Here is a 24,173-nt window from a genome sequence, read left to right on the forward strand (position 1 = left end):
CATCGTCACTGTTACGACAGCATCGTTTTTGTTTTGTTGTTTTTGTTGTTTTTTTAATAAAAAGGCATCAACTGCGCCACGTCCAAATAATCTGGATTTAATGATCCACGGATTATCAAGACACACAGGAAATAATTATACGGAGTCATGTACGTTTAAGCGAATTGGTGAATGTAAAGCGCTCAAGTTAATAGATTTTGGGTAGTAATTACTCAACTTCATGAATTATTCAAAAGAAGGACGGAAATGCATCGGTCATTGTTGGGGTTGGGGAAGGAAGAGGCCAGTGAACCAACATGCCTCAAAGGCTGGAAACGCTATTATTAGATTGAACCACTAATTGTACATTGGAAGATGTACATTCTGACCTCAACAAAAATATTACGTTGAGCAGCACTCATCTCTCTTCAGATCACTCATATTTATGTAGTTTTATTTTAAAGAACTATAATACGAGAAAACAATGCACCATTTTCCTCATATCTGAAAAATGTTCATGAAAAACACCATAAATCAAATTGCATCATTAAGCAAAGTTCAAGGGCTGCTAATAAATGGAAGCACACCTGGAAAATAGTTACACACAAGCAGCCACTTTGGGGGAAAAACACTATCTTTAAACATTGGAAATAAAATTAAAAAAAAAAAGGTGTATTTGTTAAAAGGCCTATTTTAAGAGGACCTTCATCGTCCAACTCCTGCTAAACTCGGATCACACCATCCATCTTTGTTCCAGCTCTGTAAATAAAACTTATCACTACAACTGTTATTTCTCCATGTTTTGTCTGGCAAATGTAAAAATAACTACTAAATGGGTATTTTGGCGTTTGGTTTGAGAAATTTGAAAACAAAACCACAGTCATTTAGACTGACCTGCACTGCAGGTCTAAGGAGTACCTTGAGAATGAACTGGTACTGGTGAATTTTCAGATGTTTCCTTGGGTGACTGGTTACACGCACTCTACATTTTCCCCATTACAGAAAAAAACAAGGGCAACAACAGAAGTCACATATCATATTGGGTATTTATTAAAGTTTAAACCATCCAAAAAGACAACACTCATTTTATAGGCAAAACGCTTACTAAACATTAAATAAATATGATAATCTAAGTCACAAGGAAATCAGTCTCCTGCTGTACATATTCTGGTAAACTAGAATAGCCTGAGATTCAGATTTGGATTTAACAAAGTCAGTGTCTGAACATTAAAAAAAAATAAGTGCAGCATTTACAACTAAACTGGTACATGCCTTAAAATTCTTGCATCAACCAAGTCACATTTGTCATGCATGTACACCCGTCCCTCCCTTGTCCACAACTCCAGTCCTGCAGAAGATGAAGAGTGGATAAGGACCTTATTATAGTGCATAGCTTCATATGGCAGCAAGGCTTATATCTCACATTCAGTGGCCACTTCATTTAAATAACAATTTTTTTTTTTTAAATAAACATTGATACAGTAATCAATACTGGTGCTCGTATGCCGCTTTGAAAAGATTTTTCAAGCTGCATATTGGCATCATGATCACAGCCATCCAGACATCCTTTTTCCCGTGTAACTTCCTCCAGCTCCTCCCCCGGGAGGGGAGGGGGGGGGGTTCAGGCATCAAGACAAATAACGCAAGGACATCCTGGATCAGCGACACTGCACAGTCGCTTCAGGGCTCCTTCAAAGTCAGGATTATCAGATGGCATCCTAATCAAGCAGCCTCAATACTTTTCCTAAACCCAGAGGTCAAACCCATGCTGAATTACCGCTTCTGAAATTGGAAAACATTGAATGTGTTTGAATTACTAAAAAAAACAAAAACAAACTACTACTTTGAGAATCCCTCAAGCCAATTCATTTGTCAGGACTGGAGCTGTGGATCACTGCCAGTCTACTAAAGTGGCTCCGCAGTAAACCTGCTGGCTCACCAGTGTCCCTCTCAAAACCACACGAGGCCGTGCAACAGGATCATGCTGCGACATTCACTACAAAACTTTTGGCAGTGCGGTTGGACTCAAATTTCACCTGGAAAACAGATTTTTTTTTTTAGGTCGAGTGCGTGAGGAAAGGGCACTGTGGCTCTTTGAAGAAAGAAAAAGTGTGGGCAGCAGAATTCCGCAGGAGGTGGCGGCGGCGGCTTGTTTTACAACCACAGAATGAAAACGTTCACCCTGCGTCAACTCCGCCCATCATCGGTTACCTGAAGGAGGAAGAAACCGAGGGAGTGTGGCTACATGTGGAAAACATTGATGGAGAAGGCTGTAGACATTAAGGGGCGGTGAAACAGAGATGTGAAAAAGAATTTACAAGTGGGAAGGTTACAAATTGGTGGCTTTGGCAAACTGAGGAAGCAAAATCTGTGTGTGTCGGGAGAGAACGAATGAGAAAAGTCTATGTCAAGATACGAGCAACGTGAGCCTGGATCTCCACGTCGGGGTGCGAGAGCAGCTGCACGAGTCTGCTGTGGAGCTGGGAAGATTCGTCCAACATGACCCGGAAGAGACAATCCTGCTTCCTCCTCAGTTCATCCGCCACCTGGGCCGAAGGCCTCCAGGCCTTCAGGTTGCCTGCGAAGGTCAGGAGACGCAGGAGCACCGCAGGGGCCGTTCTTTGGTCGAATAGGAGCACCACAGAAGCTGGTGCCTGGAGAGACCAGAAAAATTAAAAAACAAAAGCGAAAAGGATGAGAAAGAAGATTTGTGACAGGGTCGTTTCATTAACAAGATAAAAGCAGAATCTTTTTTTTTTTTTTTTTTACATCTCACCTGAGCTTGAACGATGTCGTCCATCATGTCTGGATTGGACGACAGATTCACCAGTACTTTCAGAGTCTGAACCTGAAACAAATACAAGATCTCAGATCCTCGTTTCGGTTAAAGTACCCGCCTGCCAATTCGCCAATTCCCAGTTGATCAAGAACTTAAAAACCTTTCGCACAAACCTGCAACGCTTCATTGCTCACAACCAGGAGAGACATCAGCAGCGTGATGGATTCCTTCAGTAAGTGCTGGTGGGCGTCGGTGACTGAAAGGTTCGTCAGCAGCCTCAGAGCACTGAGCTGAAGTTCAGAATTCACTAGTGACATTTCAATCAGTTCCAGCACTTGTGGCACATAAACCTGTGAAAGGAAAGATACGTTCAGCGACATCTTTTCTAAAAATACAGATAGAAAATTAAGGGGGGAAAAAGTGTGTAGAATAAGGAATATACCTTAACTTGTTCCTGATTGGGGATGTTCATAGACAGATTGTTTAAAGCGTTCAAAGTGTGCACCCTGACCTCCGCGGCTGGGTCGGAGAGGAAACCCGCTACGATATGAATCCCCTCAAATTCCCGTATTAGATTCTGTGAAATGAATGAAGCAGGAAATACAAAGAAAGATAAGCCGACACATCTTACAGTGAACTTCCACACCACTGAAGACTGCGGCTCACTTTCACCGATGTAATCTTTGCGTTAAAAAGCCTTCCAATTCTTGGCTGAACGGCTTTAGGGTTAGCGGTGTCCGTTACTGTACCTGGTTCACAGTGAAAGCAGCAGCATTTCCAATCGTGAGGAGAATCCGACACCTGTCACTCGGATTATTGTTGTTCTGCAGACACGAGAGCAGCATTTTCAGGTGCTGTGGCTCCAGATTGTTGGGCGATTGATGCATGATGTCACCTGATGGAGCACATAGAAATATCTGATCCACAGCACCAGGAATGATCAACAACGATCAACAATTACAGGTTAATTGACTGCTGTTGCAACTAAAAAGACTAACGGTTAGGAGATAACCATCCCGACTTAAGTACTTAAACAACAATAAATGGACAAAACACATTTGGTGACATAAGGTACGTAGTGGATTTGTGCATTTCAATCAGACATCCAAAATCCAGCACATACAGAACATTTAAGACAGTGGTATGCACCCCAACGTTGTGGCAACATGCATAAGAGACAAAGTTATGGGCCATAAATGTTTGGTTTTATGGGTTTGGTGTGGCGGTGCCAGACTTGCCCACACAAGGCCCTGACCTCAACACCTGTGGTATGAAGTGGAAGGGCCAATGCAAGCCAGGCCTCCTCGGACGTTAGTGTCTGACCTCAAATTCCTACACTAACAATCCATGATATTGAAGTAGGTCCAAACAAAGTGTTCATAATGATGGAGAGGACATATTAGGCCGGCAGAGCAGAACGGATGACTGTTCAAACCGGAGGTTGCTTCACTAATGGATAGATCGTCGTGGCTCCATTATAAATAACACATGGGGCTCTTGTCTGTTCAATAAGCTTTTAAACAATGACAAGCATCCATTTACTGTGCAACGGAAAATCAAAACACTCGAGTCCTCATACATAAAGCAGAAACGGGCATATATTCAATTATCTTTGTTGTCCCCAACCGTTTTGTTTTTATTTATATAGGTTGAGAACATCTAGTTTACCTCAGTGTGCGTCTTACCTGATGTAACGTCCACCGGCCGGGGACACACCACGTCCAGTCCGGACACTCGAGCCAGCAGGCTGCCGGGCTGGAGCCTCGCCTCGCCCTGCTGACCGCTCTTCCCACTCGCCGGGCTTTCGCTCGTCACGCTCTTCTTGTTTCTCTTGAGAGTCCCCCCGCTGATCAGTTTGTATATACCGTAGGAGGCTCCGGCTCCGGCGACGATGCCGAGCAAAGTCTTCATGTTACCGAGTCTGCTGCCATCCTCCATGCTGGCTGCAGCTAAGCTAAGCTAAGCGTTTAAGCTTCCCCCGAAACACTCGAAGCAAAGACGCGCGAGCTCACCAGCCGGGTTCATTAGCGAGCCAGAACCATTTAAAACCCGTACAGACTACAAGCAAAGCCCTTCCGAGCACATTGCAACAGTTTAAAAACTGGAGAAGTTTGATGATAAGCCACAGTTGTCAACACTTCCCTGCCTTTTTTCTCGGGCCAGTTTTGCGATGGCCAATAAAAACTTTCCCAGAGTGCGAGTATATGGGCTTCTCGTGACCAGAAATCTGATCCAATATCATTGTACTTTTTTCCAATAAAAGTTACAGGAAGAGCACTTGCATGAATATAAAACCTTTTCTTGGTGTACAAAACTACATAAAAGATTCTGTAGGCTATGCTTAAAGATCACAGCGATATTGGTTGGCCAACATTTAACGTAGGCCAAATTCGACATGTTACCTAGCAACAATACATTTCCAAATGAGGAGCCAATGAGGGATTATCTACTCACTGTGGGAATATCCATTCTGTTTTTAGACGTGTCAGAAACAAAATATGGATTTTGCCAACATAGCTTGTTCTAAAAAAATTAAAAAAAAAAAGTGCGACACGTTTTACTGTCTGCCATAAACATGCATGGCAAGTTGTTCCATTGTATGTTTGTGAAGTTACAGGTGACGTCCCGTTAATGCACAGTCAGTTAAAATGAACAAGAACTTGAAATGGTATCTACACAGTTGGCTGTCCGTCATGTCCCAATGACGGAAAGACGGATCTGAAAACCGCTTGATCTTACAATCAGTCTTTACACTTGTGGCTTTTCTGGAGGTGAACACATGGTGGCTCACTTTTCTTTCTAGTAAAACCTCAGCTCATTGAAGATCATGTGGACTACTGAATGGCATGTAGTTTTTAACTTTGTCCTACATCTAATCTCACATGCAGCAAAAACCTCCGAGACACAGGATTTGAGAAAATGTAGTCTTTTTGAGGTGGTCAACAACTTTAACAAGATGTAGCTCCAGGTAGGTATTGTGATCAAGCTCAACACGATTCAAATTCAATCTCGGACACGACTTTGTTTCTATCCCATGCCAAACGATGGTTTTTGAGTGTTTTTTATGTTTAGTGAACAAGAATGTTCATAAAGATAGAAATACTGTTGATTTCATGATCTCGTGACAAATCAAAACAAGTGAAATCCTGGAATTATTTCAGTCCTTTACTTTTGATAGCAGGTGACTGGACCACACAGTTAATCTGGTGCTGGAAGGTTTCCCTAAAAAAAAAAAAAAAAAAGGGGGGGGGGGGTAAATTTTCCATGGTTTTTAGTGTTTGAATAAAGCAATGAAAATATACTTACTCTCATTTCCACGGATTCACTGTTGGCCCAGTAACCTACAAGTAAAAAGGAAACAAGACAAGGGTTATGACTTCAACATTTACAAGTAATAAGGATTTTTTTTTTTTTTTAATAACCGACTGATATAAATCAGAATCACTTACACTATCAAATGAGAAGAAAACTAACGTTCAGAAGGAAAACAATGGAAAGTAATCCTTTACCTTTTGATCTTAGTTGAAAGGCTGATTCTTGTGGTCTTTGTATTTCAGTAGGCTTCTTTATTAAAAGGTTGTCGTCGCAGAGCAAGATTCAACTGGTCTATAGAACCTTGCTTCTGAGCCTGCTGATGAGGTGTATAGCAGACTTTTGATCGCCGTGTCGTGGCTCTTCCCGAGCGGTTTCTTGACTTCACCAATGCGTTCATGGATGATATTGATGTTTTAGGACCACGGCCATTTCTTTTGTCTTCATTTGCCCAATAGACACAGCCGTCAAGCGCAGACTGCAGCTCAGAAGGCCAGTGGACTGGATTTCTGGTTTGTCTTTTCAAACTGATTGGAATTGTCTTTACCTTGGGTGGTTCGATGAAAGTCTGCTGCTGAAGGCCAAATCTTTTTGCCCTCTTATATCCATCATTTTGGACAACACTCCGTCTCTGTGGCACAGAAAATTGGTGTTTTGGTTTTCTCGTGCCATACGAGGGCATCCCTTTAGGTCTGGTAATTGTGTTGTCATTTTGTGTCTCCATAACAGAGGCCCAATTCTGAATGAAAGGGTCTGAGGTCTCAATTTTATCCTGAGCAGCCAAGACAGTGTGACTGGGATTGACTTTCTGATATCTAGAATAGCTATTCGGTCTGCTTGAGCCACGAAAAGAGCTGGGGGGCCTCCTGAGAAAGTTAGATCTGCTGGGCTGCTGTTGAGGTCCACGTTCATCATTTAGAGGCTGGTAGATGGTGGGAGTAGAACTTGAATCCTTTAATTCTGTGCCTATTGTGGGTTGATACGACCTACCTGCCATGGGTGGTGGTCTCCTTTGTTTATGCAATTCTTTGGGAGTGTAGAGCCGATTACTTGGTGCATATAAACTTTTAACCAGATTATTCAAAGGTGGTGGCCTTTGTTGTGGGCCATCATTACTTTGAGTCCCTCTGTGGAAGTTTTCCCTGAGATTATAGCCAACTGGCATCATTTGATCATCTAATGTCGAATCTATTGGGGTATATTTTGCATCTGAAGGATTTCTTTTGGGTACATTACTCAAGTAGTAGTTGAAATCCTGAGACTGGCTGTGTGAAGGGTTGTTGGAGGATGCAGCCACGTGGCCTCTTTGGAAAGAGTCCTTTCCAGAGGATGAGCGAGAGGGAAAGTGTGTTTCTCTCAGCTGCCCGTTACCCGTTGACCGACCAAAGGGGTTTTCAGAAGCTCGTTGGAAAAGGTCATCCTTTTCCCTTTGATGGCCACCATCAAAATATCCTGTGGCTGCAGAATGGTGTGGGTAGGGAGCAGAGCCCGGAATAGATGCTGGGTTGTCATATCCACGCAGAGAAGTGAGACTTGCAGTGGAGCCAGCAGGATTTGGGACAGAAAGCTCTTCCTTTGGCATGTTGTAGTTCCCAACTTCCGCTGGACTGTCGCCATCATGGGGAGTACTTTCTCGTGCAAAATTAGACCTGTAGCCCATAGACTCTTCATCAACATTTCTCATAGTTTCCCGTGCAGTTTGAAAATGTCTGCCAACATCACTTCCCGGTGTTAAGAAGGAGACCTTCAAAGATCCAATAAATCGCTTAAAATGATTCATTGTTGGGAAACTGACACCTTTCCAAAGATCTGGTGTGTGTTGTTTCAACAACTGGCCAAAGGGATGGTAGTGCCCATTTGAATGTTCATGCTTCTGTTCAGGAGAGGATGGGCCCTCTGAAAACTGTCTGGGGTCTGCCTGCCTTTGCACCACATCTTCTCCTGCATTACTGAAGGCGTCCTCTTCATCTTGGTTTCTATAATGGATGGGTTCTCTCTGAAGGGGGACAAACTTTTGCCGTCTCCTTGCTTGGCGTTTGTTGGCATAGTTTGTGTTCCAAGGTAATTCAGAATGATGCTGGTGAGAAGTTCCTGGGCCCTCATAGAGGTCAATGGCATGTGCAGTATTGTAACCTATCAGGATTTAAACATGACATTAATATCATATTTTGCTTGCATCATTTTAGAACACTGAACTACTCACCATTTTGAGGAAGAAAACAAATGCAGCTGTAGAACAGAGCACAAAACCAAGAGACCCTGGAATATTGAAGGAAAAAAAAAAAGTCCTGTCAGTTATTTTTTGAAGCACACTTAAGACAACTTCAATTTATAAGAGCAGGTTACAAAACAAATGTAGAAACAAGGACTAAATAACTTAAAGCAATTGATAAGATTAAGGGTTACATTAGGTTTATATTCAAGCATTTAAGGCATGTATAGGATCTGAACTTGGAAGCTAGCCTGTGTCCAGTTCGCTTCTAGAAAAGCAAGTGTCTAAATCTGAGCGTCACATACACATTGGTTCAACAACTTAAACAAGCGGTAGTGGAGGACAGCAACAAGTCAGACATAAGTGGGGGTCAAGGCCTTTCAAACATTTATACATGCAAACGTCACAATTCAAAACTTCACCATGTTCTTCTCTACCTCTGAACAAAGTTGGGAAGAAAACAGTTTAGATTTAACCATTTAGAAAGAAACAAAGAGCTGGACTTGTATTTACCCAAATGGAGACGCCATGACAGTGAGGTTCAACCACAGAATCCGCTGGAATCAGGGACAGCAGCAGACGGCTTATTAGAACCACCAGCCCAGACAGTGATCGCTCATACTACGTCCTTTCTTTATTTACACAATGTGACAACCGGGAGAAAATACAAGCCCACTGAAGCCCCAGAATCAGTTCACTGTGTTTGTAATTAGTTGATTGAAGGCAGCCTGTGTCTTTGGAGAATCAGACCAACGAGACAAGCGGGGGGTGGAGCACTCGTTCATTCAGAGTTCTCATGTGGTTACAGAAACTCCTGGCTTGTTTGTAGCATTATGCTAAACCCAGTCGTGTAAGCTTTTCCATGCACAGCTTCGGAAAACACAAACACACATAAAGCCACGCAGAGTGACTCGGCTGTAATCCTAAACACGCCTCAGCACTTTCTCTGGATGGTTGTTAACAAGTGGGCGAGGATATTCTCTTTCATATATCACCTTTCACCTGTCCAGTGTACCCATCTGTTATCTCCCCAGATGATATTTCACCCATCTGTCATTCTCTTGTCTTTTTTTTTTTCAAGCATCTTCATCTTAGAGCATCATTATATTAACTCAAATTAATCCGTCAATATTTTGTTCCTGTCATGATGAGTAAATGATAGCACCTAAGAGCCGACCTGTGCTCACTGAATTAATGATGAGCTTGTGTTTGCCGTTCAAGAGACAGGAAATGGAAAACGTTCATCGTTCAGAGCGAGAGCCATGCCACCAGGCCGGCGTTGGAGATGGACATGAAACGCTTTCAGAGGAAATACCAGCTGGTGGCATTCACCAAATGGCAGGACTGGGTAAAATTACGCAAGAGGGCAAAGGCTGGTAGGTGACCATTTAAATGCTTTTGAGTGAAAAATACGATAGCAGGAACCGTTTGCTTCATTATTTTGGACGTGTAGTTTTTTTTTGCAAGCTGTCGCTCTTTCATGTATATGAACAGAGCAAACATTCACCGGGGTTATAAAACGTGTCCAAACTGAGTCTTATTACAACCACGTATTCCCGGCTGTATACACCCACTCATGTGACTCATTTTATCCCTGTGCACCTTTAACTCAGGCACTAAACTCTGCTCTGGGAAGCAGCCCAATTGTGTGGTGTTATTGGAACCTGACTAAAATATTTTCTCCCCCCCAAAAAAAGAAGTTGGAGAACTTCATACTTACAAATACTTACAAAATGAAAAACAAATTAAATTCCTTGAGCCCTTAATAAATGCGGCTCGTCTTAAACACTTTATTGATGGATGGTGTAATCTTAAAAAAAAACTCAAAGAGTACTTCAAGGTGAGAATTTATTTGTAGTTTTATTGAAAATATCAACAAAAAAAATATGCCAATATCACACTATCTTTCCAAGCAGATAAACATCCTCAGAGAAACTCCATGACAGATGTTCCTGAGGTCCGTGAAATTTATTGGATACTTTCCGGTTTGCACAACCTCCTCGTGTGAATGCACTGTTGTTACTCTGAATGTAAACAAAACCACAAAAAAACAAACACTTTTCCTGGAATTCAAACAAGGATAAGAACACAACAGGGATCAGCCCTCCGCTTCTGTTTGTGTGTTTATGTGATTCCTGCAGGGGTTTGCAAATGAGTTTTAATGAAAACAGCAACACACACTGGGATGGAGAAAGATGTGACGGGGTTTCACTGCTTCCAAACAGCCTCTCACTGAAGGTGGGTTCCCTCACAGGACAGACCAATCACATTTCATTTTTTCTCTTTCTTTCTTTCTTTCTTTCTTTTTTCTTTTAATAACAAATAGTACAAGAACGTGATCAGTCTCCACGGAGGAAGTTGTTTACTTTGGTTTTGAAACTGCAGCTCCCCCGTTCTGCAAGTACTCAGTGGTGAGATCACATCTGTTACATAACACTGAAAGCGGAGTCCACTGTAAACATATGTTCCGTTTCTTTTAAGGTCGCTGAATACAGTCAGTTGCAGCTCATTTTGCTTCAGTATACATCCTCCATAGCTCTGCAGCCCTCACAACTTGCACTAACATCAGGCCTATTTATTCGCTTATTTATTTGTTTACTATTGTAAACACTGTATGTACCGTTTCTATTGTGCCTATTTGTATTACTTTTCTGTCTTTTTTTTTTTTTTTTACATTACTCTGGAATATATTCTATGGTATTCTTTGCTTATTTTTGTTTCTGTGTGAACCAGGCCTCGAGTACACAACTAGGACTACTTGCAACAATCTTACATTCTCCAAGTTGTGTATTATTATTTATTTTTTTTTCGATTCACATTTTCCCCTCAAAGTTAGTGCAGTTTTGGCAATATTTGCGCTGGTGTTTAAGCCTGACACCTCTCCTCGTAAATAGGAACTATGTTTGGAGAAAAACAGGAGCGGGTTGTTCACGTTATGTCGCCTCGCAAAGTGTTAAGTTTGGAACTGAACTCAGTCTGAGGGACAGAAGCAACATCAGCAAAAAAAAAACATTTTATACACCTGGAACTTTAGTGAGAAGTTATATCAGTCAAACGTTCACTCTTGAAATGACTTCACTTTCTCTTTGCGCACTTGTTGTGCATTTGACTTTACAAAGAATTTATTGAGAATTTCAAATAATGCATTTACTTTTCTATAAACACCACCTAACCCCCCCCCCCCCCCCCCCCCGATATCACAGGTTCCTACATTGTCTGAATACAATTAGAATCAATATTTGTGACCATATACTCTGTTTCCAGATAAACTTTAGATCTGAAGAGTGTCATGGCAACACACCCCTCACCCAAAAAAAAAAATCCTCACCCTTTTGATTTATTTATTTTCCCCCAGATCTTCCAGTATTTAGAATTACAAGACTTGCTGAACTGTGCAGAGGTTTGTTGCTCATGGAAAACGATCATCCAGTCAAACACACTGTGGAGTCAAGTGAGTACTGAGTAACTGTGCCCCGTGTTTATTGCATTCTAGACGTTGCACTTTAACACCACAGAAAAATATGTGCACCAATTTCTGTCCTTTTCAGATAAACTTTTCTGTGGGGAAAGACTGGATAGCAGACAGTGCAATGAAGGACATTCTGCACAATTACCACATTTTCGTCACCCATCTCAACCTTCGAGGCTGCAAGTCTCTAGAGTGGCGCAGCCTGAGCTGTATCAGTGAGTTTTGATGATTTTTTTTCTTTTTAAACTTTTTATTGCAAAAAAAAAAAGAAAAAGCCACTTTTCTCTCATGTGTTCTGTTGATCAATGCAAAAATACGTTAAATTAGAGAAATGTTGTAAACATTGATTTTGGATGAGAAAAAACAAATCATAGATTATATGTTTATTTAAATCAGGAAAGCCTGATGATCTCGTATTTCTTTGGCTTTCTTAAGTGGCTCGGCTCCAGCTCCTCCTCCAGCTCCCCCTGTAGTTCCAGCGCCGTGTTCCAAAGCTCAGGGTCCGTTTGGTCCTGATTCACTTGGTTGTGCTGTCGGTCCTTTGGACACCCTCTGAAGTACGAGCGTACATACTCCTCCACACTGTCCCCAGCATGTTCAAGGGGAGAGTGACACTGCAGGCCCGAGTGCCTCACCCCAGGATGCAGGCGGATCCAGTACACCATGTAATGGATGCTGAACAAAAAAAAAAGGCAGAATCAGTTGGTTTTTTTGTCATATATTTGCATGAAAAGGTGGTAAAAATTTATTTTAAAGCAGAAGAACCCACTTGTAATCACACATCCATGGGTTTCCACTTAGTTTGAGCTTTGATAAGAAGTAGAGGTCCTCAAGAACCCCGTGTTGAACAAAATGCAGACCGTTTTCAGACAGGTCCAGCTCGTGAAGATGCAAGAGGCCAGACAGGGAACCTGGGTAACGGAAAGGAAAGATCTATATACATTATACAATAATGAAACTAAATATACAATTAAAATTAGCCAGATAAAGCAAGAAAAAAGCAAGCGATACAATAGAACTCTGACAGATGTTTTTCAGAGGTTTCTGAAACACTTCCTGCAAAGTCATTATGTAATGCATCCCACTATATCCCGGCTATCTCCGCCATGAATAACGCTAATATAGTATACACAAACATGACAGAACGTCTCTGAAAAAGACAAATGGGCAAACAGAAGTCGGCAGCGGTTGTATAACCGTTCTTGACCTTATCACTCACCACATGCTCCATCTCAATAACAATAACATACCGCATACATGTACTTTGCCATTCTCAAAATTCCAAGTACTGTTGAGAAATTAAAACAATGTTGCGCTCATCAAATTTGACTTTATCAATTTACCTGTGTCAAGATGTTCCATGCGGTTATTACTGAGGTTAAGCGACCTGAGACCTCTCGCTCCGTGAAACGCTTTGGCTTTGAGATGTCTGATTTCATTATGAGAAAGATCGATATGCACGGCGTCCTCCGGAATGCCCGTGGGCACCTCGGTTAAACCTGGAGATGAAAAGGAAAACATTCATGCAGGTGGTTACCAAAATATATCAAATCATTTACATCTGCCAAGATATGTTTGCATCGTGCTCCATGTGCTCTGCTTTGAAAGGGAAAGATATTTCCTCTTGAACAATGAATTTTTTGCAAAATAAACGACTCAAGGATAAACTGTTCTTCACTTGAATTCGAATCTAAAAGTCTGGCCCAGTATTTGACACATTATTTAACAAATCACTTGATTTACTCTCAGTAAAAAAACAACAACATAATAATGTTTGCAGCCAGCTGCGTTGCTTCCTTCAATTTTATAGTGTGACAAGTAACTGTAATGTGACATTAATCAGAGGTCAAGGAAATGAAGGACAGAGCACTGAATGAAAACACATGGGCAACCAGATGTGTGTATGTTTCGCTCCTCCTACACCACGCCGCCATAAAATATGTTTGAGAAATGAAAGTTTAGTCATTCCAGCCATGCCCTCGGTGGTATTTCATCATGAACATACGTGCTCTCTGACAAGCCACAGGTACTTTCCAAAGCCTGCAAGTTATATAATAAACGTGTGTGATGAGATTGTGCGTTGAGGTAAGTTGGAGCGAATCGATCTGATTCGGGAAAATCTCCAGTGATCATGAGCTCACCTCGGTTACTGCAGTCCAGCCGCACTTCCGGGAAAAGGTAGGTGTGGCACAGCATGGTGGCGTCAAATTTGCCTCGAATTGGACTGGGCTCCGCAGGTTTCGCAGGGTCCGTTTGGTTGCTGGTTGCGTCTGGCTCCTTACACAGTAACTCAGGATCAATCTGCTTCAGTTTGATGTTTTTCAGCCTCGTAGGCTCTGCACACCTGGCAGAGAAGACACACAGAATTTGTTTTTTATTCTGTGCTTCAGAAAAAAAAGCGACTTGTGGAATTAATCATTAAGAGCCCCACTGTGAGACGGTTGAATTCACTCACCGTGCATGTTTACCAATATGACGGTTGCTTGGGACCTGAAGAGTTCGTATGAGACTCTCCATTCCACAGACGCAGACCCAGGGATTGTCGTATAAACGCAGGTACCGGAGGTTCGGGATGGGAATCAGTGCCTCCTCGCTGAGCGTACCCAGCTGGTTGTGCTGCAGCAGGAGGGTGGTGAGTTGTGTCAGGCCCTCAAAAGCGCCTTCCTCCACCAAAGAGATCTGGTTCTGCTGCAGGTCCAGACTGGTTAGACCCTCATATCCCGAGAAGGCCCCGTCACGGAGGACTTTGATCCGATTGCGAGCGAGGAGGAGGTGCCTGGGCTCTTGCGACCATGTTTTCGAGGCAGGAACGGCGTTGAGACGACGGCCCTGACAATCCACGAACACCTCTCCGCCTTCTGTAGACTCCGAACAGCTGGGCGGCACGAGCCTCGAGGCGCGCGATCGGCCGTGACGCCCGACGCCTCTCACCCTGACGATTTTACAAAACACAAACACGGTCTCTTTCCAGCTGTTCGAAGTCCGTGCGAGGTCATTCAAGGTTGCGACGGCGTGAAGGGTGTATTGTATAAATCAAACCATTACCTGTCACGTGCAAGTTTATGCCTGGCTCCTTTGAGGCCTCGGCCCTTCCCTGGCCTTTTCATCTCACTGGATGGGAGGAGGAGCAGGAGCAGGGAGGCGAGGAGCAGAGAGGTGATCACACGCATCCTGAGCCCTGCGACAGTCGTTCCAGAAGGAGGAGTTTGGGGGGGTCAAAGCAGGAGCTTGCGATGAAAGGTCTCAAGACTTGAAAAGAGATGCAAAAAAAGGTTCAAGGGCGTCAGAGTTATTGCTGCTGTTGCTGCTGTTTGCCTTGTGGAACGCAGGATTATTACGTAGGAGACAATGAATGATACTTTTTTGTGAAACTTCTTGATTCTTAGATGAGATATTAAAAAAAAAAAAAAATGTCCAATACTATGTAGCCTAATAGAACAATTGATTTTTCAGAAACGGTGACCATAGCCCAAAGCTCCATGACGCTGCTCTTCTCTAATTGTATGTCTTGTGTTCCCAGGTGAGTGCAGAAATCTCCAGGAGCTCAATGTGTCAGAATGCCTAAATGTAACTGTGAGTAAAGATTGTGAAGTTTGCCCCCATGGTGTGTCCCAAATATGAATACAAATATTTTATCTGCAAATATCACATGTGCATTTTTCTGTTAGTCTTCTTGGTTTTTTTCTTGCTTTTATTGGAACATGGATAAATGATGAATTATTGGTAACTGATTTCTCAATCTTGTACTAAAGACATACCTGAGACAACTTTGCATAACATCTGGCTCTGCTCCACAACAGGATTTGGTGATTCAGAGGATTGTGGAGAACTGTCCTTCTCTGCTCTACCTAAATCTTTCTTGCACCCTCGTAACAGATGAAACTCTGAAGCAACTTTCCAGGTAAACATCAGAGGTTCCAAGACTTTGCCTCTATTTTCATTTAGTACCCTCACTTCAACTCAGCTGTGATTACAAATCTCCTTGCCTTATGCTTGTTTGTCCTCCAGAATGTCCACATGTGTTTTTGTTGAGTTGTAGCCACCTTGTATATTATTGTGTAATCGGTATGGTCATTGTGAACGGGATTATTTAGAGGAACAAATGTGGTATTTATAACTTCTTGACTATATAATTGGTGTTGTTGTCTCTCTCTCTCTCTCTTGTTAGTAGTATTTTTCTAGTATGTGTTGTAGTTTGACTGTGATGTTTTTCTTCTGAAATATTCCATCAAACAAAAATGCAAAATAACCACAATCGTCTTGGAAAAATGACCAAAAAAAAGTATTTGTCTCTATTTTCTGACACGCAACTTTTAATTTTGAACAGGAACTGTCTCTACCTTCAATACCTGAGTCTGGCCTACTGCTACAGGTTGACAGATGACGGTTTTATCTACCTGAGGACAGGGAAGGGCTGCTCCAATCTCTTCCACCTCAACTTGTCTGGATGTACACAGGTTAGTCGGTATACTCTTCTCGGGTATGGTGGGGCTTGCCTCTGAATTTCACACTTCTTTGCCTCCTGAGTCAGCCTTGGATAAATCCAGTCACTCCTGCTGGTTTCCACGTGCCTGCTCTTGTTTCACGCTGGTCCACATTTGCGTCTGGGTGAGAGCGCCGAGCAAATGGTTTGGGATCTGAAAGGCAGGCGGCGTAGAGGCAGGAGGAGGAGGAGGAGGAGGAGGCGGAGGAGGAGGACGAGGGTTGGGTTTATACAATGAACTCTGGTCCACCCACTCGGCATGTGTATATTCCAAAACACAGCACATGCTCTGCAACATGAAAACTCACTTTCCCTTGGGAATGTGCATTCGTTTTGGTTCCAGATGCATGGTTTGACTTTTACGGGCCACTGAGAACTTGAAGGCCAAGGGAAACTGCATCCAGGAGAATGATTCAGATTCCAGCTCACATTTTCCTCTCTCTCTCTCTCTCTCTCTCTCTCTCTTTCTCCCCCCCCCCCTCCTCCTCCAAGATGACAGTAAATGGCTTCAGACATATTTCCGCTGGCTGCTCATCACTCAAAGAGATTGTTATTGATGACATGCCCACCCTGTCGGATAGCTGTGTTTTGGTAAGTGTTCTCATTGCTGAAGCCACCGTCACTGATTAGGAATGTTCAATCCAGCGCCCCCCCCCCCCACAAAAAAAAGTGTAAGGTGCAAATTAAAGAAGTATTTGTTTTGCCACCTCAAGCCCGTCTTCCCTCCCTCCACCCTTTACCGTTCAGCCGCGTTGGAGAAGTTTGCGTCTCACTCTTCTCCAACAGGCTTTATTGACCAGATGTCGCTGCTTGTTGACCATTTCTCTGTTGGATGCGCCTCATCTTTCCGACGCCACTCTCCAAGCCGTCGCTGAAGCAGCCAAACTGAACTCTTTCAGCACAGAGAGTGAGATCACTCCGTGTCCAGTGAACTTTATTTCATTTCCATACGCATTAAAAAAAAAAAAATGTATCTCTGGTGCAGTTATTCTCTCTCTCCTATACCTTGCTGTGTGCTTTAGGTAACAACCAGCTCACAGACATCAGCTGGGAGGCTCTGTGCAGCAGCTCACAAGACCTCCGCAGACTCCACGTTGCGCGATGCCCCAGGATGACAGACGCCAGCCTCAAATCTATGGCCGCCCTGAAACACCTGCAGTATCTCGACGTCTCACTTTGTAGCAGGTGTGCTTGAGCTCGACAGCTTTTTGGTCTCGGATCGCTGTCTCGTCACGCCGCTTGACGTGCTCTTTGTGTTCAGGGTGGGCGACGACGGCATCCAGTATTTGACCAAAGGTGCCCCGGCCAAGACACTGCGAGAGCTGAATGTCAGTCGGTGCAGTTCCATTACTGACATGTCAGTCGTGATGATCGCGCAAAGGTTTGTTCGGGCACCACATATTCAGGTGTCATACTTTCTACTTCAGAGCGCATTGCATTAATGTCCTATTTATGTACATCACCCTTTTGCATCGTGTGTGTGCACCATTTTTTTTAATCAAGGTTGAGTAAACTGTACCACCTCAATCTAAGTTACTGTGAGAGACTGACTGATGTGGCCATGGAGCAGCTGAGTGGCAGCTCTATCTGCTCTCTTGACATCAGCGGTTGCAACATCTGGGATGAGGTAGGGCGTACACGTTTGCTCTTGCCTCCACTTGTTCCACGAAGAATGTACATCTGGCTATTGTAGGGAGCGGTCCGTAAATGTATATTTGTTGTTTTTAGGGACTAACTAATCTCAGGGGGATTCGCTTGAAGAAGTTGATTCTTGCCGAGTGCGTTCATGTCACCGACGTTGGCATTGAGGTACAGATCCTTTCACGTTCGTAAACATCAGCAGTCGAAAGGGAATGAGCCCAAACTGCTTCCTCGAAAAGCACGTCTAAATAACCGATACAGTGTTATCCCACTTCAAGCATCGTTTCATTTGATCGCCTATCTCTGTCCATTATTGCTTCTCATCCATTTTGCACAGTAACACTTTATCACACAAATCTCTTATGTTGGGCAGAAGCTCTGCAAGAGTCTGAGCGACCTGGAGCATGTTGATGTCGCTCACTGTGCAGCTCTGTCTGACGCAGCCGTCAGGTCCTTCTCATTTCACTGCACAGGTCTGGTCATGCTGCGGATATCAGGTTGTCCAAAGGTATAAACACACACGGACACTTCTGCAGGCTTTAAATATGCTTCGTATGTCTTTCAGCTTGTAATTTCAAGCCATATTTTCTATTTTGTCTACGGCCTGGCTTCAGATGACCGATGTGTCAGTGCAGTATCTGACATGCGGATCTCTGTACCTGCGGGAGCTTGACGTGAGCGGGTGTGTTCTTCTTACTGATCGCACAATAGGACACTTGAAGCGCCTGTGTCCTCCGCTCAAGGCCGTCACAATGGCCTGCTGCCGCGGCATCTCCAGGTAAGACGTGCACTCACGCCCACGACTTGCTCTAGATGTCTAGAAACAATGATGACCATGTGTTTTCTCAGAGCGGCTGCCCGGAAGCTGGAGCCACACGTGACTTACTGGGAGCACAGCGATGACGACCCTCCATACTTGTTTGGACTCAACATAGAGCATTTGGTCACGTAACGTTTGAAGACGAATGCTGTTTTGGGGAAATGGTGGAGTGGCCCAAAAGTCCTGACTCACACAGCAAGTACACACAATGGACGTAAAGAGAAAATTAAAGACCCCATGAAATGGGAAAAAAAGTACATTCTTTTAAGTGTTTCTTGCCGTTAACATTCTGATGAGTCTAATGATGGTCAAGAAAAGTCAGATTGGGTCAAATTTCATCCCGTTCCCCTTGTTGTGAACTTGCGCTCAATATGTGACGACTCCTCTACAACTCAAATTCAGCTTGAACTGGCAGGACTGTGTCGTTCCACAATTAGCTTCAGAAAATATCAGTGAAATCTAGAATCAACCAAACTACTTTTTAATGGAAAATTGTCAATTAAAATTAAATATCAGGGTCTTCAAATACTAAACGCTTTTGTGAAAATCAACCCCGCCGCAAAAATACACCGCGTGTGTGTGCCTGTGCCTGTGCTGATCCATCTGGAACCTATTGCCTGGTTTTGAAGAACCAAAATACAGAATGAGATCAAGTTTTATAAATCCTAATTTGATCAGGGCAGAGCTCCAGACTGCACATTTTCAGCCACGTCGCTCGCATTTCACAGCTCATCCATTTATCAGAGGAATGTCCGGTGCTGCTCCAGTTTGCTTTTGCACCGAAAATCACTTTCTATCTGTAACATTCTTACAAACTGCCCCCAAACCCAATCTTCTTTTTTTAAGAACTCGAATTTCAACACTTGCAATTTAATTACATTTATTGAAAATGTTTTTTAGAGTTATAAAGTTATTGTTTGCATCTTTATATTCTTCTTAGATCATTTATAATCATTACTTTCAGAATGATACCAATAAGCAATGTGATTCAAACAAAGTACAAATAACATTCTTAAAATATAAACATACTTTATTTTTTTATTCATATTATGAATAAGCATCAGTACATTGTGACAGTTCGACATAAACACTATTACAGAAGCACAGTATCATTTCCCAATGGTTTACTACACACATGAAGAACATTTAATACACATAAAATGTATTGTTTCTTTGGAAACACCTGAGCGATACTTTTAAATAATTAAGCGTGGGGCATGGTTACATTCTCTTTCGAGGAGCTGCAGTGAAATCTTGTCTCTTTCTTTGAAACGAAAGCTCGGGTGCAGTGATGCGGCATTACGATCAGTGCAAATGCAAAACCACTCAGCCTCCAAGCCTCAGGGCCTCAAACCAGCTCTGTGTCCTCAGTGTGACCGAGCCTCTGTCTGTCTGAGCTTTAACCCAGCTGTCCACTGGAGGCTCTCCGTTCAGGCATCCTAAAATAAACAAAAAAAAAAAAAAGAAAAAAGACAGAGCCAGAATAAGGACATGAAAAAAGACAGAATGTTCCGTGGTTCATTTAAGTGTTGGAGGTTTTTAACATTATTAAAATATATCAAAGTGGGGGCAATCCAATAAAAAGAACCATACCGGTAACTGTGGTGTGGCCCTCGGTGGAGTTGTTTACTAATCCGTGCAGAACAACCTCCGGGCTGATGTCCACCGACGCCCCGCGGGCCTCCACTCCGGCTCGTAATGAGGACGGAACGCGCACGCTCACCGTTCCTTCATGTGACCCAGCAGAAGAATACAGATCAAAGAATACAGATGAAAGAATACAGATCAAAGAATGCAAAGAAACGTTGTCTCCTCACACTGTGTGTGTTTACCTTCCTGACTGTGAAGTTCGGCGCTGCCGCCGTCTCCCACGTAGACGTCGATCCTTCCGCTGACAGAGGAAACCTTCAGGAAACTATTTGAACCATCTGCAAAGAGGCGAAGCGAAGCCTCGGGGGGGGTTATGACTCCATCAGGCACGGACACGTACCACACATGGGTTAGGTTATAGTCGGTTCGCCCGCTTACCGATGACTGTATCTCCGGACTGGTTCTTCACGGTGGCGTTTCCTTTAAATCATTGCAAACACAAAGGTTAGGATTAGCGCCAGCATTCACCGGTTGAGAGTCGGCATGATAAATAACTATATTTATCATTTATAGTAAGGCCGTGAAAATCCCGGCAGCGCAAAAAAAAAACAGTTTCTCATAAACTTGCATCAGTGAAGTAATCAAGATAATTACTTCCATGGTACGGAGAGTAAAAGTTTTGTTTCTACCGGGAAGACATTAAACGACCAATGACACATTTTCCTCACTTCCTATCTTTGCCTCAATTTATAGATTGTTTTTTTTTTTTTCCCACCCCCACAGTTAACTTGTTCTATTTTCATTCCAAAGAGGGGGAAAAAAAACAAGTTCATACATTTGTTAAGAAATCACAACACAGCTAAATCGGCTCCGTTTGATTCTGGGCCTGGCATTCCTGACATTCCAAAGTTCAGCATTACTAAACATTTTAATAAAATGCAGCTGTGTCGGCATTAAAACAAGTCTCCTCGTGAAAGTAACCTCTTGTGGTGTCCTATTGGAGGATCTTTGCTTGAACCTATAAGCGGCGTTTTAACATGGTGCAGAGGTTTCTAATTTTGGTCTCGGAAGGCCAGAGTTTTTTTTGTCTCTTTGCCGAAACAGTCTTATAAAAACTGGCTCGTTTTTCAGACTTGCTATGGAGCTTCAGACAAAAACATGCGTCACATCTAGAGTAGTTGGAGGAGAAGGAGGGTGGGGGGGGGGGGGGTTGAAAATCTGCCCTCATGAACCAGGAGGCTGCCAGAATTCTAATTTCATTTTCAGTACTTGGAGTGTTATCAACAGGTTAATTAAAAAACAAATTTTTTTTTACTTTCCTTCTCTTTAAAGATATCAGAAGGGCTTCATCCTTTTTTTTCTTTATACTCCATCTACCTTAGCTTAGTTTTAATAAGACTGACAAAATGCGACATTTCATTTATGTGTAAAAGGATGTATGGATGCGGCTCACCATGCACATGGCCCAGCTCCACCCTCCCCGAGCGAGAGGACACGCAGCTGGACTCGGCATAGATGGCTTTGACTTTCAGAGGGCCCCGCTCCGTGGACACGCTCATGCTGGTGCCCTGGAGCTTCTTCACGTCTACCGTCTGCGATTGCAGCAGACAGGTTACTGTATGATTTCAACCGTTTCCAGCTCAATCTTGGGATTTAGAACCGGTTACATAGAGCCCAACATGCACCAGGAGGCTGCTGCTGCTGCCCCCTAGAGGCCGCCGAGTATAAAAAACCACAGATAACATTGCTTACTTACACTGTCTCCTTGAGCTCTGATGGTCACGTTGCCATGGATGGTGCCCAGCCCTGAAATATGTCCTCCACAAGACTGCACTTCAACCTGATGACTCTGGGATACGAAAAAAATGCTAAATAAAATTTCAAATGTGTCATAAATTTGCTGTGTAGACCCCCTAAAGGATTGAACTCAAATCAGGGATGTTCTCATTGTGGAGAGAGTGCCCAACAATGCATGTGTATTATATACATATATATATATATATTTTTTTACACAGTAGTAATATTTAGCTTCCGCTTTTGAAGTAACTCCGCTTGGGAGTACATCAACTTTAACTTTTAATAACAGGCTGAGTGTGCGTGTGCTCAATGTGTGAGGGTTCAATCTGGGGGCTCCACTTTCCTCTCATAGTCAAACCAAATGCATGTAAGCTTAAATTGCTTATAGGTGTGATTGTCAGTGTGTCATTGTCCTGTGGTGGACTGTCCACCTGTCTTGTACCCTTTAGTCAACCGGGACCTGTTTTTTTTTTGTGGTGTTGTTGTTTTGTTTACCGAAAACTCTATTTTGTAAAGCTGGCTCATGATGGTGTGGAGCCAAACGTGTTGTTTTACACCCTTGTTATAAAACAGCTTGTGTCAATATTATGACTTAATCCGTTTCCTTCATAAGTTATTTCATAATGTTGGATATTCTGTATTTTCTTCGCTTTTATTTTGCACTCAGAATTATGCCATATTAAGCAGATGGTAATAAACTAAACACCCTTAAAACAAATCTATTGCGAGTGCTTCGTGCTCCTGCCCATCAGCTCCCTTCACACATTATTTTTAAAGCTTTGAGCACAAACCTTCACAGAGTGCAGTGAACAGTTGCCTCTTTCGGTTTGCACGTTGCAGACGTCACACTCCATTTGCTTCACCTGCACGCTGCCCTCTCCTCGAGCAGTGATGAAGAGATCTGACACAAAAAAAGAAGAAAAAAGCACGTGCTGCGTTTTAGTCTCGGACAATGAGGAGAGGTGGAGATCGTCTGATCCTGACGATGCTACTCACTACTTTTAATCGGAGCGGTCATCTGGACGGACAGGTCGCCGTGCGCCTCCGGGGCGGAGATGAGCAGCTCCCTGGTCTCCTCGTCGTAGACGACACGCAGGAGGTCCGGATCGACCCCCAGCTGAGTGTCCGGCCCGGACACGGCCACGAAGGCTCGGTCAGCCTCGGGGAAGGCGTGTGGGTCCAGCGGCTGGATGGAGATGCTGCAGGACAAATGTGCTCGCACCGTGGTGAAGGGGCTCACCGCCAGAGACCACCGCCTGACGGGAGGCTTCTTCTCCCCGGCGTGCGAGGAGGAGGAAGAGGAGTAGGAAGAGGACCGTGAGGAGCCACCGAGCGCCAGAGACCAGCAGCGGAGTCCGGCTGACCCCCGCTGAACTGCGGCCCTGCTGAACATGTCGGTCACCTGGAGGTAAAGCGGCTCATCAGCTCCGCTACAGCCACCACAACAACAGACACGGTGTCATTCAGCCGACACGAACCGTCCACATGTTCTTCACCGCGACAATGAACGACACACTGCACTTCCGGTACGAGCCTCCAGAGTAAAGGCATTGATTTCAAAACTGCGAAGCTCGTTTTTACTGGACTTGCAAGGGTTGTCATTTTGTATTGTCACCAATTTTCAAAGGAAACTACGGAGCCCCCGAAGGGACATGGAGAAAAAAAAGAAGAAGAAAAAAGAAACTATCTCGGGATCTCGCAATAACTTTTGCGAGATCTTGCAAAACTATATTGTTATATATGCGCATCGTGTATGTGATCGACTAAGTTTGTCCTTTCAGAGACACCGTACCCCCCGCGACTAAGTTTATCCTTTCAGAGACACTGTACAGCCCACTGTTGTTGAGAGAAGCTAAAACTAATGGAGGACACCCACCCGTACCAGAGTTTTATTTTGAAATCGGCCTAAAATATAAAGACATTCAACCAGTGCTTAGCGAAAGGACATGCTTTTACGAGATCTCGCAAAGGTTATTGTGAGATCTCGAGATAAAAAAAATGTTCTGTCCCTTCGGGGGCTCTGTAGGAAACTACGGAGTACCCGAAGGGTCATGGAGAAAAAAAAAACTTTCTCGGGATCTCGCAACAACT

At 43.5% G+C, this 24,173-nt stretch overlaps 4 protein-coding genes across 4 annotated transcripts; 1 reads left to right on the plus strand and 3 right to left on the minus strand.

Moving 5' to 3' along the window:
* Window positions 1–1,049: 1,049 nt before the first annotated feature.
* On the minus strand, window positions 1,050–4,888 carry armc10 (armadillo repeat containing 10). Its single transcript, XM_080505605.1, has 6 exons — window positions 4,444–4,888; window positions 3,508–3,653; window positions 3,201–3,335; window positions 2,932–3,108; window positions 2,756–2,827; window positions 1,050–2,633 (listed from the first exon to the last, which is right to left on the minus strand). The coding sequence occupies exons 1-6, from the start codon at window positions 4,694–4,696 to the stop codon at window positions 2,382–2,384; spliced, it is 1,035 nt and encodes a 344-aa protein (XP_080361731.1). The 5' UTR covers window positions 4,697–4,888; the 3' UTR covers window positions 1,050–2,381.
* Window positions 4,889–10,247: 5,359 nt separating this feature from the next.
* On the plus strand, window positions 10,248–18,827 carry fbxl13 (F-box and leucine-rich repeat protein 13; the record flags this gene model as incomplete). Its single annotated transcript, XM_080505568.1, has 15 exons — window positions 10,248–10,520; window positions 11,638–11,733; window positions 11,831–11,966; window positions 15,272–15,324; window positions 15,552–15,652; window positions 16,079–16,208; window positions 16,727–16,825; window positions 17,021–17,141; window positions 17,257–17,419; window positions 17,496–17,615; window positions 17,738–17,861; window positions 17,963–18,043; window positions 18,249–18,383; window positions 18,490–18,653; window positions 18,725–18,827. The coding sequence occupies exons 1-15, from the start codon at window positions 10,434–10,436 to the stop codon at window positions 18,825–18,827; spliced, it is 1,713 nt and encodes a 570-aa protein (XP_080361694.1). The 5' UTR covers window positions 10,248–10,433.
* Window positions 11,973–16,368, minus strand: LOC308136129 (leucine-rich repeat-containing protein 17-like). The gene is made up of 7 exons (XM_080504358.1): window positions 16,149–16,368; window positions 14,797–15,000; window positions 14,207–14,683; window positions 13,893–14,095; window positions 13,095–13,250; window positions 12,521–12,662; window positions 11,973–12,426 (listed from the first exon to the last, which is right to left on the minus strand). The coding sequence occupies exons 2-7, from the start codon at window positions 14,919–14,921 to the stop codon at window positions 12,144–12,146; spliced, it is 1,386 nt and encodes a 461-aa protein (XP_080360484.1). The 5' UTR covers window positions 14,922–15,000; window positions 16,149–16,368; the 3' UTR covers window positions 11,973–12,143.
* A 931-nt stretch (window positions 18,828–19,758) lies between the features above and the next one.
* Window positions 19,759–23,568, minus strand: fam185a (family with sequence similarity 185 member A). Its single transcript, XM_080504960.1, has 8 exons — window positions 23,079–23,568; window positions 22,874–22,983; window positions 22,042–22,134; window positions 21,739–21,877; window positions 20,724–20,765; window positions 20,528–20,623; window positions 20,289–20,423; window positions 19,759–20,134 (listed from the first exon to the last, which is right to left on the minus strand). Exons 1-8 carry the CDS (start codon window positions 23,473–23,475, stop codon window positions 20,022–20,024), a joined length of 1,125 nt encoding a protein of 374 aa, XP_080361086.1. The 5' UTR covers window positions 23,476–23,568; the 3' UTR covers window positions 19,759–20,021.
* Window positions 23,569–24,173: the final 605 nt, after the last annotated feature.

The sequence above is a fragment of the Blennius ocellaris genome (genome assembly GCF_963422515.1).
Source record: "Blennius ocellaris genome assembly, chromosome: 11".
Classification (NCBI taxonomy): Eukaryota; Metazoa; Chordata; class Actinopteri; order Blenniiformes; family Blenniidae; genus Blennius; species Blennius ocellaris.